The sequence below is a fragment of the Chiloscyllium plagiosum genome, unplaced genomic scaffold (assembly GCF_037043375.1).
Source record: "Chiloscyllium plagiosum isolate Xiang-an unplaced genomic scaffold, Cpla_swu_hap1 HiC_scaffold_25, whole genome shotgun sequence".
Taxonomy (NCBI): domain Eukaryota; kingdom Metazoa; phylum Chordata; class Chondrichthyes; order Orectolobiformes; family Hemiscylliidae; genus Chiloscyllium; species Chiloscyllium plagiosum.
Window position 1 is genome coordinate 60,212,501 of NW_028270163.1, and position 16,331 is coordinate 60,228,831.

At 49.8% G+C, this 16,331-nt stretch overlaps 1 protein-coding gene across 2 annotated transcripts; it reads right to left on the bottom strand.

Moving 5' to 3' along the window:
- Nucleotides 1–814: 814 nt before the first annotated feature.
- ankrd40 (ankyrin repeat domain 40) lies at nt 815–15,783 on the bottom strand. Of its 2 annotated transcripts, none has more exons than XM_088000779.1 (5): nt 15,628–15,783; nt 14,392–14,540; nt 11,472–11,720; nt 3,423–3,604; nt 815–1,998 (listed from the first exon to the last, which is right to left on the bottom strand). In XM_088000779.1, exons 1-5 carry the CDS (start codon nt 15,756–15,758, stop codon nt 1,912–1,914), a joined length of 798 nt encoding a protein of 265 aa, XP_087856905.1. In that variant the 5' UTR covers nt 15,759–15,783; the 3' UTR covers nt 815–1,911. The 2 variants fall into 2 exon arrangements, with proteins under 2 accessions (XP_087856905.1, XP_087856904.1); XM_088000778.1 differs by having other exon boundaries at nt 815–2,052.
- Nucleotides 15,784–16,331: the final 548 nt, after the last annotated feature.

Here is a 16,331-nt window from a genome sequence, read left to right on the forward strand (position 1 = left end):
GGTGGCCAGCCATTGGAGATTAAGATCCATGCCGTACGTTACATTTCACATTCGGCTTGGTATTAAAAAGCACACAGCAGGAGCTGCAGTCAAGACAGCTGCATTCCCTCTTGGACTGCAGCTCACTGTCTGCTCCCAGCAGCATAAAGAGACATGCTGTTTTAACAAATACAACGTAGTGCTCATTTTACATTTCAAGACCAAAATAGTAGGAGATGAAAGGACAAACCGAATTAATCAAAGTTTTTGACTTGCTTCTGTTATACATATCTGGGAGCACTGATACAGGTGATAGTACCAGACTGGAGTGAACTGTCCCTTTTACCTGCCCATATAACAGTACATGCTCAGGTGGTGACAGGTGTAAACTCCTTATACACAGACAGACAGACACACATGGACTTTACAGGAGCTGACACAGATACATAAAGCCATACAGGTGTGAATCATTGCCCTGTAGGAGGCTGTTTTTCACCTTGCACAGCTACTCCATCTGCAGGATAGCCCGGTAACCAAAGGCCAAAGGAAACTGGGACAAGATTTATGCTGATAGGAAGCTGAAATGGACAGCGGTTAGCCAACACAATCTCTCCACTGACCATTAACAATGGGCTACAGCAGATAAACATCATATTCTCTGTTGCTGAAAATAGGAGTTCTTGGGGGATATGCAGCTGTACAGTGTACTTGCTTGGATGCCTGTTTACACACTAACAGACATGCCACAAACATGCACATGTAAACATACATGATGCTCAATACCACCACATGCACAAGCACACCTTGTCCACAAAAAACTGTTACATACTGCACCTGCACGGAATACTTTTATTGATAATTGTACAGTGATTATTAGATCAATTCCTGATTATAACGGTTAGAAAAAGTGCTCAAGAATATCTAAAGAATAAAAGCCATTTATAAAATATAGCAAATCTCTAAATGCATAGGTTATTCAAGTGATGTTGGAGTCAGCACTGGATCTGTTGGGAAATGGGAATTTTCTCTGGGACTTATTGTGAATAGCAGAAACTCGAGAGGATGGAACAGCAGACAAAAGAGAGAATAGGAAGCATGTGCCACTGACAAAGTGGGAGAGGAAAGATCACGATTAAAAATAAAGTGGTCAGTGTTTCATAACTTGAAGAATATCCAAGGATGAGACATGAGAATGGCCAAAGGGTCAGAGCTTTGATAGTGGGCAGTGATTGCATTACCTGGAGAGGTGCAAAAATGTAAAGGAGCAAGAATGCTGAGCTGGGTCTTTTGAACCACACAGTTGGAATTAGATTCTTGTCTACAATCGAATTATACTGCCTACCAGTTCCAGTGGCTCCTCATCCCAGGCTACTCCTGTCAACACCAGGCACATTGGGTGGGTGTGATAGGCTAAGGGTCAGGGACTATATCTCCCACTGCTCAAGGGTTAAGGAAACAAGATGGTCAGGGTTTACTTTCAAACGTGATTGTTTAACAGGGCATTTCAACCTGCTGTTGGAGCCCATCCAAACAGCTCAGTGAGACACGGGAGTACTGATGGAAGTCTGTGGTACCCACAGTTCCTTGTTTGGAAACAGTGGCTGGCTGGAGCAGCTGATTTCAGCACGTTGTGCTCTGATAGCCGCAGTGGAAGTGCTCGAGTGGATTGACTAGATGTGAGTGGTGGATGGGAGTGCATTTGATACATGAACTAGTTTTCATTTGTTATCATCACAAGGAGAGGCAGCTTAAGGTTTTCAATCATCCCCAAAAGTAATGCTAGTGACCATCATGATTAACTTTTACAGACATTGCAGCGACTTGTGTAGTCATTCAGCGAAGTAAAACTTGTGCCCTTTCATACACAGTGACAGTCTTGAGTTTCTGGAGTGCTGGGATAACGCCTGTCCCAAGCACAGCAGGCACCATGTCTCAGTAGGTCAATGTTGCTGCCCCCTGATTGTAGCAAGGACGCTCAGTCAGAGTCGCTGGCACAGAGCTCAGGGCTGGGTCACCTTTCTGTAAAACAAACTCCAGCTCTTGGTAATTCTGAAGCCTCGCAACTTCTTTATCCTAAAGATCAAGTCAAATAAACAGGTTTAAAAGGAGCAGAGACTTAGGGAGAAGGTGGAGGAAGAAAATGAGAGGAAGGCAGGAGAGATTAATTGACAAAAGGACAATGATAAAAAGAGGCAGGTACCAGTCACAGGACGAGAAACGGAAGGCAAGTGAGAGGGAGGAGGAGGTGGGAACGAGAAAAGCAGAATCATTACCAACAGTTGCTGCTCAGAAAAAAGGAAGGAGAGGTTGTAATCAGAAGCGGTTGAACTGAGTGTGGAGCCTGGCAGGCAATGACGTGTCTAATCGAAAGATGAGGTGCTGTTCCACCTGCTCTGAGCTTCATGGAAACACTGCAGAAGGCCAAGGATAGACAGGTCAGAGTGCGAGTACAGAGAATTACACTGATAAATGAACCTTTTGTCATTTAATTTCTCCTGCCCCGGATCATGTCAGAGTCTATTCATCGCCGGCCAGCTTTCTGAGTAGTGTTTCCTGGCTGTAGTGACAGGTCACAAACTGGAAACATTAACCCTGTTTCATTCCTCAGACATTGACTGAACTACTGAGCACTGCCAGAACATTCATAAACAAAGGGCACGGCCCCCTGTGCCAGTGTCCCAGTGAGTGGCACGGCCCCCTGTGCCAGTGTCCCAGCGAGGGGCACAGCCCCCTGTGCCAGTGTCCCCAGTGAGGAGCACACTACCCCCCCGTGCCAGTGTCCCAGCGAGGGGCACCCGCCCCCCCATGCCAGTGTCCCAGCAAGGGGCACACGTCCCCCCCCCGTGCCAGTGTCCCAGCGAGGGGCACACGCCCTCCCCTGTGCCAGTGTCCCAGCGAGGGACACACACACCCCCATGCCAGTGTCCCAGCGAGGGACACACACACACCCCCGTGCCAGTGTCCCAGCGAGGGACACACACACCCCCGTGCCAGTGCCCCAGCGAGGGGCACATGCCCCTGTGCCAGTGTCCCAGTGAGGGATAGGGCCCCCCCGTGCCAGTGTCCCAGTGAGGGATATGGCCCCCCGTGCCAGGTTCCCAGCAAAGGGCATGGCCCCCCCCATGCCAGTGTCCCAGCGAGGGGCACACGCCACCCCCCCGTGCCAGTGTCCCAGCGAGGGGCACACACCCCCCCGTGCCAGTGTCCCAGCGAGGGGCACATGCCCCTGTGCCAGTGTCTCAGCGAGGGGCACATGCCCCTGTGCCAGTGTCCCAGTGAGGGATATGGCTCCCCGTGCCAGTGTCCCAGTGAGGGATATGGCCCCCTGTGCCAGTGTCCCAGCGAGGGGCACACTCTTTCCCCCCCGGCGCCAGTGTGACGGCGAGGGGTGCGGCCCTCTGTGCCAGTGTAACAGCGAGGGGCGTGGGGTATATTTTGATTACCTTCCTTAGCAGTGTGTTGGGTAGTTTTCTGATCTTTGCCACTTGTTTTGGATCGATACAGAGTTCCTGACAGCTCACCCTGAGCAACGCCTGGTAAGTGAGCTCCTGTCGATCCAGTTCCACCTCGATGAAGTCATCATCCCGGACGGCAGGATTGTGAACTCGAACTTTCAGCACCAGCTCTGCAAGGACAGAGACAGCAGCAGCTTACGGCGTAGGATTGTGGTATCACCTCAGACCTTTGAACAGGTGAGGCTGCACCTTTTCTGACTGTTGACCCAATCTAACATTGCAGGCTCAGGAATTACTGATTTATTCTCCATCAGAGCGCACAACTAACTGGAATAATTTTAGAAGACCACAGCTTCCTGGCCAATTTATACAGAGCACAAACATATCAGCTGTATAAACTTTCAACTGTTAAAATGAGTCACATTAGAAATAACTCAGGAAGGACTTCAATAGGGAGTCAGTCACCGTCCTGTACTCGCCCCGCAGGATACCAGTCACCGTCCCATAGGGGCCCCGCAGGATACCAGTCACCGTCCCATAGGGGCCCCGCAGGATACCAGTCACCGTCCCATACGGGCCCCGCAGGATACCAGTCACCGTCCCATAGGGGCCCCGCAGGATACCAGTCACCGTCCCAAAGGGGCCCCTCAGGATACCAGTCACCGTCCCATAGGGGCCCCGCAGGATACCAGTCACCGTCCCATACGGGTCCCGCAGGATACCAGTCACCGTCCCATACGGGCCCTGCAGGATACCAGTCACCGTCCCATACGGGCCCCGCAGGATACCAGTCATCGTCCCATAGGGGCCCCGCAGGATACCAGTCACCGTCCCATACTCGCCTCACAGGATACCAGTCACCGTCCCATAGGGGCCCCACAGGATACCAGTCACCGTCCCATACCGGCCCCACAGGACACCAGTCACCGTCCCGTACTTGCCCCACAGGATACCAGTCACCGTCCCATAGGGGCCCCACAGGACACCAGTCACCGTCCCATACCGGCCCCACAGGACACCAGTCACCGTCCCATACCGGCCCCACAGGATACCAGTCACCGTCCCGTACTTGCCCCACAGGACACCAGTCACCGTCCCGTACTTGCCCCACAGGATACCAGTCACCGTCCCGTACTTGCCCCACAGGATACCAGTCACCGTCCCATACCGGCCCCACAGGATACCAATCACCGTCCCGTACTTGCCCCACAGGATTTTCCAGTGCGAGCAGCAGCGAAGGTAAGACCGTTTGGTTTTAAAAGTGCTTACCGGTAGCGGGCAGCGGTGTTTTTTTTTCTCTTTCACTCTCTCTTCACAGAAAGAGCGGGAGCACCAGGGGGAAGTGACGACGACCAGAGGGGCAGCCGAGACCCGGAAGCAGTTAGTGTAAGCTTACCTGGGTAGGTTTTTTCCCCCTTTAAAAGCGCGAAGGAGAGGAACCCGAGGCACTACACGGGTAGTGCCTCCCACCCGCCCTCCTCCTCTAACCTAATAATAACACCTGTTGTGGTAAGTAGGTAAGTGCTGAATTTTGCTTGTTGTATTCTTTAGACCCAGTTTTTTTAAAATAAGAGTTAGCTTTAGAGGGATGGCAGTGAAGGCAGTGCAATGTTCCTCCTGCAACATGTACGAGGTGAGGGATGCCATCGACGTCCCTGCCGATTACACTTGCAGGAAGTGCACCCATCTCCAGCTCCTCCAAGACCGTGTTAGGGAACTGGAGCTGGAGTTGGATGAACTTCGGATCATTTGGGAGGCAGAGGGGGTCATAGATCAGAGTTATAGGGAAGTAGTAACTCCAAAGATGGCAGATAGATGGGTGACAGTGAGGGGGACTGGGAGGAAGCAGCCAGTCCAGGGACCCCCTGCGGCCGTTCCCCTCAAGAACAAGTATACCGTTTTGGATACTTGTGGGGGGGATGACTTACCAGGGGTAAGTAACGGGGCTCAGGTCTCTGGCACGGAGCCTGTCCCCGTTACTCAGAAGGGAAGGGTGAAGAAGAGCAGAGCAGTAGTAATTGGGGACTCGATAGTTAGGGGCACAGATAGGCGGTTTTGTGGGAACGAGAGAGACTCACGTTTGGTATGTTGCCTCCCAGGTGCAAGGGTACGTGATGTCTCTGATCGTGTTTTCCGGGTCCTGGAGGGGGAGGGGGAGCAGCCCGAAGTCGTGGTCCATATTGGCACCAACGACATAGGTAGGAGGAGTGCCGAGGATGTTAGACAGGCTTTCAGGGAGCTAGGTTGGAAGCTCAGAGTTAGAACGAACAGAGTTGTTGTCTCTGGTTTGTTACCCGTGCCACGTGATAGAGATTCGAGGAATAGGGAAAGAGAACACTTAAATGCGTGGCTACAGGGATGGTGCAGGAGGGAGGGATTCCGGTTTTTGGATAACTGGGGTTCTTTCTGGGGACGGTGGGACCTCTATAAACAGGATGGTCTACACCTGAACCTGAGGGGCACCAGTATCCTTGGTGGGAGGTTTGCTAGTGCTCTTGGGGGGGGGGGGGGGGGGGTTTAAACTAACTCTGCAGGGGCATGGGAACCCAGATTGTAGCTTCAGGGTGCAGGGCCTGGAGTGTAGGGAGGTTAGGAACATGGCATCAATTTCCAAGGAGGGTGTCTGTAAACAGGAAAGTGGCTTGAAGTGTGTATACTTCAATGCAAGAAGTATACGAAATAAGGTAGGTGAACTTGCAGCGTGGGTTGGTACCTGGGACTTCGATGTTGTGGCTATTACGGAGACATGGCTAGAACAGGGACAGGATTGGCTGTTGCAGGTTCCAGGATTTAAATGTTTTAGTAGGGTCAGAGGTGGGGGTAAAAGAGGGGGAGGTGTGGCATTGCTTGTCAAAGATAGTATTACAGTGGTGGAAAGGACGATGGATGAGGACTTGCCATCTGGGGTAGTTTGGGCTGAGGTTAGGAATAGGAAAGGTGAGGTCACCCTGTTAGGAGTCTTTTACAGGCCTCCTAATAGTCCTAGAATCATTGAAGAAAGGATAGGGAAGGTGATTCAGGAGATGAGTGACAGTAATAGGGTGGTTGTTATGGGGGACTTTAACTTTCCTGATATTGATTGGGAAAGCTATAGCTCAAGTTCGTTAGATGGGTCAGTGTTTGTTCAATGTGTGCAGGAGAGTTTCCTGACACAATATGTAGACAGGCCAACAAGAGGTGAGGCCATACTGGATTTGGTTCTGGGTAACGAACCAGGCCAGGTGTTAGAATTAGAGGTAGGTGAGCACTTTGGGGATAGTGACCATAATTCGGTGATTTTTACTCTCGTGATGGAGAGGGATAAGTGTGTACTACAGGGCAAGAGTTATAGCTGGGGTCAGGGAAATTATGATGCGGTGAGGCATGACTTAGGATGTGTGGCTTGGAAAAGTAGACTCCAAGGCAAGAGTGTAAATGATATGTGGAGCTTGTTCAAGGAGCAACTATTGAGTGTCCTTGATAAGTATGTACCTGTCAGGCAGGGAGGAAAGGGTCGTGCGAGGGAGCCGTGGTTTAATAAGGAATTGGAATCCCTTGTTAAATGGAAGAGGGCGGCCTATCTCAAGATGAGACGTGAAGGTTCAATTGGGGCGATTGAGAGTTATAGGGTAGCCAGGAAGGACCTGAAGAGAGAGCTAAGAGCAGCAAGGAGGGGACATGAAAGGTCCTTAGTCAGTAGGATTAGGGAAAACCCTAAGGCTTTCTATAGGTATGTTAGGAACAAAAGAATGACTAGGGTAGGAATAGGTCCAGTCAAGGATAGTAGTGGGAAGTTGCGTGTGGAGGCGGAAGAGATTGGGGAGACACTGAATGAATACTTTTCTTCAGTATTTACTCAGGAACAGGGCATTGTCGTCGATGTGAATACTGAGTCACAAATAAGTAGAATGGATGGCTTTGAGGTATGTAGAGAAGAGGTGTTGGAAATCCTGGAAAAGGTGAAAATAGATAAGTCCCCTGGGCCTGATGGCATTTATCCTAGGATTCTCTGGGAAGCAAGGGAGGAGATTGCAGAGACATTGGCCTTGAATTTTATGTCCTCTTTGTCTACAGGAGTAGTGCCAGAAGACTGGAGGATAGCAAATGTGGTTCCCTTGTTCAAAAAGGGGAGTAGGGATAACTCTAGTAACTATAGGCCGGTGAGTCTCACTTCTGTTGTGGGCAAAGTCTTAGAGAGAATTGTAAGGGATAGGATTTATGCACATCTGGATAGGAATAATGTGATCAAGGATAGTCAGCATGGTTTTGTGAAGGGCAGGTCGTGCCTCACAAACCTTATTGAATTCTTTGAAAAGGTGACGAAGGAGGTTGATGAGGGGAAAGCGGTAGATGTGGTATATATGGATTTTTAGTAAGGCGTTTGATAAGGTTCCCCATGGTAGGCTACTGCAGAAAATACGGAGATATGGCATTGAGGGTGAGTTGGAAGTTTGGATTAGGAATTGGCTGGATGGAAGAAGACAGAGGGTAGTAGTTGATGGCAAAGTTTCTTCATGGAGTGCCGTCACTAGCGGTGTTCCGCAAGGATCTGTTTTGGGACCATTGCTGTTTGTCATTTTTATAAATGACCTGGAAGAGGGGTTAGAAGGTTGGGTGAGCAAGTTTGCGGATGATACGAAAGTCGGAGGAGTTGTTGACAGTGAGGAAGGATGTGGCAGGTTACAGCAGGATATAGAGAAGCTGCAGAGCTGGGCAGAAAGGTGGCAAATGGAATTCAATGTAGCTAAGTGTGAGGTGATTCAGTTTGGGAAGAATAACAAAAAGATGGGGTACTGGGCTAATGGTCGGATACTTGGTAGTGTGGATGAGCAGAGGGATCTTGGTGTCCATGTACACAGATCTCTGAAAGTTGCCACCCAGGTAAATAGTGCGGTGAGGAAGGCATATGGCGTACTGGCTTTTATTGGTAGAGGAATTGAGTTCCGGAGTCCTGAGGTCATGATGCAGTTGTATAAGACTCTGGTGCGGCCGCATCTGGAATATTGTGTGCAGTTTTGGTCGCCATACTATAGGAAGGATGTGGAGGCACTGGAACGGGTGCAGAGGAGGTTTACCAGGATGTTGCCTGGTATGGAAGGAAGATCGTATGAGGAAAGACTGAGACACTTGGGGCTGTTTTCATGAGAGAAAAGAAGGTTTAGGGGTGACTTGATTGAGGTGTACAAGATGATTAGGGGGTTAGATAGGGTTGACAGTGTGAACCTTTTCCCGCGTATGGAGTCGGGTATTACAAGGGGGCATAGCTTTAAATTAAGGGGGGGTAGATATAGGACTGAAGTTAGAGGTAGGTTCTTCACTCAGCGAGTCGTAAGTTCATGGAATGCCCTGCCAGTAGCAGTGGTGGACTCTCCCTCTTTATGGGCATTTAAGCGGGCATTGGATAGGTATATGGAGGATAGTGGGTTAGTATAGGTTAGGTGGGCTTGGATCGGCGCAACATCGAGGGCCAAAGGGCCTGTACTGCGCTGTATTCTTCTATGTTCTATGTTCTATGATACCAGTCACCGTCCCATACCGGCCCCACAGGACACCAGTCACCGTCCCGTACTTGCCCCACAGGATACCAGTCACCGTCCCGTACTTGCCCCACAGGATACCAGTCACCGTCCCATACCGGCCCCACAGGACACCAGTCACCGTCCCGTACACATTCCATAGGGTGTTAACCTGAAGGCCGATTGCTAATAAATGTCACATCTACTTGTAGTTAGAATGGTCACAGCCTTATTAGAGAACGTTTGCAAAATAATCCATACAACAGTTTAGAGGTGGATCAGAAGTATTAATGTTTCAAATCTAACAGCAAGAACACAGTCTTCGAATGTGAGCACAGACATTTTCAAATTTTGCTCAACCCAACCATTCCTAACTCTTCATGGGCAAAGTAAATTGCAATTTCCTGGAGGAGTGGAAAGCCTTAGCATGCTGATATTTGACCTGGGGAGGGATTGACAAAACAGCCACACTCAGATCGTGCTGAATTGATGAGCACGCTCTCCAGTGGTTCATGGAGGCCAGTGTCAAAAGCATTCACTTGTTGGGGGACCATGTCGCAAACAGCAACAGTAGCAATAGCATGGTCAGAGACTGTTCTCTTTTAACATCGCTTTTGTGATGAAGCAGAAGACATTGAATAAAATGGAACACACATCCGGTCGCAGCATTTCATATGTTTTGAGGGGAAGTAAATTCAAACTTCTCTTGCAGTGCCAGTAGGTGTTTGAATAAGAAGCTGCGTCTGTTCCTGATGGTGTAAATAGCTGCCACTGTCTCCTGTCAAACGCCAAACTGTGATCAGAAACCTTGGAGTTTCTCTTCGATAGTCAGGATTCTTTCATTCTCCAACTGCATTTTAATATTCAGCTCATTCAGATGGTATCTGTGAGATACTCCATCTTAGCCCAGAAGTAATAATCTGGAGTTTATGAACAAAAGAGAGAAGCTTCCCCAGTGTGTGACAGGAGATGCTGATACCAGGCTCACATTTCTGCAAACAAAACTGTGAGCAAAAATGATGTGAATGGCTGCGATTTGATGTAATGCATGATTTTCACGCATGCTGTAACATTGCAGCTAACTCCGGTTACATTGTTTGGCCACAAGAGCTTTGCGATGGAGGATGCAATTGATGGTCTGAATGTCAGGATTTTGCTCTTTCACCTTATTGACAAAACCTTTGACCTTCCCATCAGTGCTAACACTCCAACACATGGCCCAGGTAAGTTTGTTTTCCCTCAAGGAGGTATCTGTTCCTCAATGTTTCTTCACCAGTTACATGGCTCGGTATCTCCTTACAGAAGGAAACATTCTCCTGAATTGCATTCCCACAACATACGGAACATTGGCCAGCATCTGGCAGTGTCAGCTTGGATCAGTGGACTCATCAATTTGCAAAGCAGACGTCCCAATGGTCGCCAACGTCTCTTGCAGCACTTCCTCTATCAGTTGTCATGCTGATAATTGGCAGTTTAACCACGTTAGCAGAATGGAATTTTCTCACACTTTCTTGCAGTATCAACTCCTGCTAATTTGTTTTCACATACAGGCATGATTAAGTTGTCAGCAATAGGATGGGACTTATTTGACTTTGCTACAAGTTCAGCCTCCAGGTAACTCACTGGTTGAGGATTTTCCAATACCCGTACACAGACCATCAGACATTGCGTATGCTTATTGTTTTGTTTTCTCAAGCTCTTGACTTTGTTCACAAGAGATAGAGGTTTCATTTGCAAATGGCATATGTATGTTTTTGATACTATCAGAGTGTCAGCCAACTTCTCTCTGCAGATGAGATATTCCGGTAAGGGACAAGCTGCACCACCTGTCCATGAAAATCCAAAGGCCAGAAAGCACTCACTGTGCTGTCTCTGAACAGTCTTGCCTTATTTTTCTTTAGGTTCAGATGTTTCATTGAGTGAAGCAGCAGAGCAATCAACTCTTTTGACAAGAAACTTATCCATTCCTTCTTCGAAAACAAGATTTGGATCAGTGATACATGTAAAGAAATTTCTAAAACTATTCCTTTTAAAGCCCATGCTAATATGGAAACCTGTCCAGGCAAGCAGGTCAGTTCAACATCTGATTCAATCACACACCTCTTTACTGTACATAGAGTTTCCCCTCACACTAACATTTGGTAGTGGGAATACATGTTACCAGAAGCAACTGCATAAAGTGGCACTGTGCCTGAGAATTTCATATTCACTTTGCCAGGGCACGCCAGCTGAACGGTGCTAGTTGTGACGTTGTCCACATTTTTCAGGGCATTCATTGTTGTCCTGCCTAATTGTGTATGATTACATGGCATTTTCTGTGTGCACTTTTTAAGGTGTAGTGTTGTGTGTCAGATATAGTTATCCCTCTATCAACATCACAAGAAACCAATTGTCAGTTATTACCTGGTTGTTAACCGTACTCATCATATTTTTATATTTCTTTGTGTCCCCCCCACACAAGGCAGGCACAAACATTGCCTCTGGAGAGCCTGCTGAGATAGAGCAGACTCTATCTACACACAGTGCCTGTCCCTTTCCCTACCTTGCTCATTTATAGGGTAGGCTCCAGTGAAGAATAGTGGCTGGAAAGTTGCTGGGGGTCCTGCTGCTAGTGTGTTCTGTTGCTGTGATGTCAGTGACGGTTTGCGGCCTGTTAGTGAGCCAGCAGCTGCAGCCTCCGTGCTTTTGGACTCCCGCTTCTCCACATACGGGAAGGAGGGATTTGCCAGGTAGTTGGGCAGGAACGGAAGAGTTGATTCTCCATTAACCACGGGCTCTGAATCCTCATCAACTGCAGACAGACGGAGAGAGAGAGAAAGAAAACAGCAGTGAGCAGTACCTCCACACAGATGGTACGTAGCACCTTAAACACTATTATAATAACCTAAGTTACTTTGCAGAATATTGCCCATCAAAACTTGGATGTGCAAAATAAAGAGATGCTCGGACTGAAACAGAATTAAAAGAATCCACATGCATAGCAGCTTTCACAATCACTGGGTCTAACAATAAAGTAACATGGGAAATCAAGTAGCCAATTTGCAAATTGCAAACGCTCATAAACAGTAATTTGATGATAACCTGATAATATATGTTTAATGATGTTGACTGACTAATGAATATTGGCCAGGACAGGAGACAGAGAGAGACACTCTTCTGAGAAAGAGTCACTCGACCTGCTATTTTCTCTTCAGATGCTGTTAGACCTGCTGAGTTTTTCCAGCAATTTCTGTCTTTGTTTCTGATTTCCAGCATCAGTGGTTCTTTTGTTTTTCACCAGAGAGAATTCCCCTGTTTATCATTGAGATAGAGTCATGTGACCATCTACATCCACAAGAGAACATATGAAGCCTCAGTTGAACACCTTCCCTGAAATACAGTAGCTCTGGCAACACTGCACTCCCTCAACACTGCACTCCCTCAACACTGCACTCCCTCAACACTGCACTCCCTCAACACTGCACTCCCTCAACACAAGTCTCAACTTCTGTGCTCAGGTTTTGGACTGGAATCTGAACACGCAAATTTTGGATTCACCAGTGTTAGCCACTAGGTCAGGACTGATAGTGACCAAATGTTTGGTCAAAGAGGTTGATTTTAAGGACTGTAATTAAGAAGTAGAGAAAGATCGAGGGTTTAGGCTTAATCAGCTTAACATTTTTTTTCCCCCAAGGGTTTTTTCTGTTTCCATGTGTGTTTGGGATGTGTAGGCAAACATTACCATGGTGATACCCCAACATCCTGGGCAGTGCTCCACGTAAACTGTATGGCTGCTGGGAGTTTCCTTCGATCACCGCGCCAATCCTGTTGTGCATGAACCTTTAAGATCCATGCAGCAGAAAAAAAACATGACAGGAAACATTGGTCCTGTGTGTGTGTGTGTATGTACGTTTGCGAACAAATAATCAGGCAGCATCCGAGGAGCAGGAAAATCAACGTTTTGGGCAAAAGCCCTTCATCAGGAATGAGGCAGGGAGACTCCAGGGTGGAGAGATAAATGGGAGGGGGGTGGGACTGGGGAGAAGGTAGCCAAGAGTACAATAGATGGATGGAGGTGGGGATGAAGGTGACAGGTTAGAGAGGAGGGTGGAGCGGATGGGTGGGAAGGAAGATTGGTAGGTTCCATTTAAAGTTTAATTTAAAAGCAATTACATTTCTTCACGGAACACAGAAGCTTTTAAGCTCTGTGTTGCTGGACAAATCTGCGCCTGGCTGCCTTAATTTATTAAACCGGTAACCTTGCTTTAAACAGACCATACTCCTAGTGATTCTTTTGACCGATCGAACCAAGAGGCTCCTTTGGAGGGGTCAAGAGCACACAGAGTGCACAGCAGGGTTGGAAATGTCTGAGAGAGAGTGGGTGCGTGTGTGTGAGTGAGAATATAAATGGCATCTCAGTGCACCCCCTCCCCCCAAACACACACATACATAAAAGTTGGGGGGGCGAATTTGTCCTTGCAGAATTACATTTTACTTCACTCAAAAACTGCAGGAATCCATGTAAGATTCTATAAATTCATTTTTTAAGATTAGGATCAGTGTAAACATTGTGGCACAGACAGTATCACACAGGGGAGCTCACACCTTCAATACATTATCTGGGCTGACAGACACCAATTGTTAAAATTCACTTGAGAATGTAACTTTTACAAAAAAACTTTGCAATTTACATATGAAAGAACTGAAACCAACATGGTCATTCTAACAGATGGCAGACTTAAACAATCCAGGTCCTTTTCAATATATAATTTCAGTTACATCACACAGTAAACATTTGCTATAAATTCTGTGTCTTACAATCTTATGCTCCACAACCACCTGATGAAGAGGCAGCCCTGGAAGCTAGTGCTTGTTAGACTATAACCTGGTGTTGTGTGATTTTTAACTCTCTCCTATTGAAGTTGCCATGGCTTTCACAAAGATATTCACAAAGAATATCTGGGAACCAGAAAGCTACTTATGAAATTGAATCATTGCTGATTCTAACATTTTATTTTATTTCATGAACTTAATTTAAATTCCCCAGTTACAGGATCTGAACTCATGTTTCTCGATCATCGATCCAGGTCTTGGCTTTCTCGTCCAGTCACAGACTCACCAAGCAACTGTTCCCATTAGAGGACGTTATGGGTTAAGGAGGGATCAAGGACACAGAAGATAAGTTTAAATTAAGACATCACTAGACTAGGAGCCAGTGCAGGTTACTGAGTGAAGTTGGATGAACAGGACTTGGCATAAGTTTTAAGACTGGAGTAGAGTTTGCAACAAGCTGACTTTATAGTGCGTGCAAAGTAAGAGGCTGTTCCACTTTAACATTTGACCTTGGAGAGTAGTCCACCCAAGAGAAAGGGATAGAGCTGAAGGGATGAGATTGTCAGAGTGAAATATATATTAAAATATCCAGGCAGAGTGGTAAACAGTAACGTTACAGAGCAAGACAAAGAATAACGTCAGCAAATCACCTCCTAACATGGCTCGGAGTTCACGTTTCATCGTCAGTTGTGCTGCACTTTCACCTTTGTTTGTGAGAATATCTTTATTAGCCCCAGCATCAAGTAGGTAGGATACAATCTGAGTGTGACCACGTTTACAAGCCCAATGCAAACAGGTCCTGTAATGCAAGCAACAGAACCAGATTACAGTCAACAATAGACATAGTAAGGTAAACGGTTGGTTTTTGCAGATGAGGCAGTGCGGCACTCCCTCAGCGCCGACCCTCCGACGGCGCGGCACTCCCTCAGCGCCGACCCTCCGACGGCGCAGCACTCCCTCAGCGCCGACCCTCCGACGGCGCAGCACTCCCTCAGCGCCGACCCTCCGACGGCGCAGCACTCCCTCAGCGCCGACCCTCCGACGGTGCGACACTCCCTCAGCACTGACCCTCCGACGGTGCGACACTCCCTCAGCACTGACCCTCCGACGGTGCGACACTCCCTCAGCACTGACCCTCCGACGGTGCGACACTCCCTCAGCACTGACCCTCCGACGGTGCGACACTCACTCAGCGCTGACCCTCCGACGGTGCGACACTCCCTCAGCGCTGACCCTCCGACAGTGCGACACTCACTCAGCACTGACCCTCCGACAGTGCCCACTCCCTCAGCGCTGACCCTCCGACAGTGCCCACTCCCTCGGCGCTGACCCTCCGACAGTGCGGCACTCCCTCGGCGCTGACCCTCCGACAGTGCAGCACTCCCTCGGCGCTGACCCTCTGACAGTGCAGCACTCCCTCGGCACTGACCCTCCGACAGTGCGGCACTCCCTCGGCGCTGACCCTCCGACAGTGCAGCACTCCCTCGGCGCTGACCCTCCGATAGTGCGACACTCCCTCAGCACTGACCTCCGACAGTGCCCACTCCCTCAGCACTGACCCTCTGACAGTGTGGCACTCCCTCAGCACTGACCCTCCGACAGTGCGGCACTCCCTCAGCACCGACCCTCCGACAGTGCGGCACTCCCTCAGCACTGACCCTCCGACAGTGCGGCACTCCCTCAGCACCGACCCTCCGACAGTGCGGCACTCCCTCAGCACTGACCCTCCGACAGTGCGGCACTCCCTCAGCACTGACCCTCCGACAGTGCGGCACTCCCTCAGCACTGACCCTCCGACAGTGCGGCACTCCCTCAGCACTGACCCTCCCCGGTGGTGGGTTATTTTCCACGGTTTTCCCTCTAGGCCCGGTCGCCCAGCTCCTCACCAGCCGTTCACCGTGTTCTGTCCGTTCACTCGGGCTCCGCGGCCCAGCAGCTCCGAAACCAACTCCAAATCCCCGAGACTCGCCGCTTCCCGAAGCCGCTCATCAAGCTCTAGGCCGGGATCAGCCGCCATGGCGCGGCAGGAGCAACCTCTGACCCCGGGGATCCGCCCCTTCACCGTCGCCCCGCCCCAGCCCCGCGGGATCCGCCCCTTCAGCATCGCCCCGCCCCTTCAGCATCGCCCCGCCCCAGCCCCGCGGGATCCGCCCCTTCAGCATCGCCCCGCCCCTTCAGCATCGCCCCGCCCCTTCAGCATCGCCCCGCCAGAGCCCCGCGGGATCCGCCCCTTCATCATCGCTCCGCCTCTTCACCATCGACCCGCCCTAGCCTCGCGGGATCCGCCCTTTCACCAAGCCCCGCCCCAGCCCCGTGGTTTCCGCCCCTTCACCATCGCCCCGCCCCAGCCCCGTGGGATCCGCCCCTTCACCATCGCCCCGCCCCAGCCCCGTGGTTTCCGCCCCTTCACCATCGCCCCGCCCCAGCCCCGTGGGATCCGCCCCTTCACCATCGCCCCGCCCCGGCCCCGTGGGTTCCGCCCCTTCACCATCGCCCCGCCCCAGCCCCGTGGGATCCGCCCCTTCACCATCGCCCCGCCCCAGCCCCGCGGGATCCGCCCCTTCACCATCGCCCCGCCCCAGCCCCGCGG

Bases quoted from the DNA above. Each gene is read 5' to 3' on its own strand.
- ankrd40 (XM_088000778.1), bottom strand. From the start codon at position 15,758: ATGGCGGCTGATCCCGGCCTAGAGCTTGATGAGCGGCTTCGGGAAGCG. The intron at 11,721-14,391 runs GTGATTTGCTGA...GTCTGTCTGCAG, and splicing joins ACTCCGAGCCATGTTAGGAG to TTGATGAGGATTCAGAGCCC. The intron at 2,053-3,422 runs GTAATCAAAATA...CTTGATCTTTAG, and splicing joins CCAACACACTGCTAAGGAAG to GATAAAGAAGTTGCGAGGCT.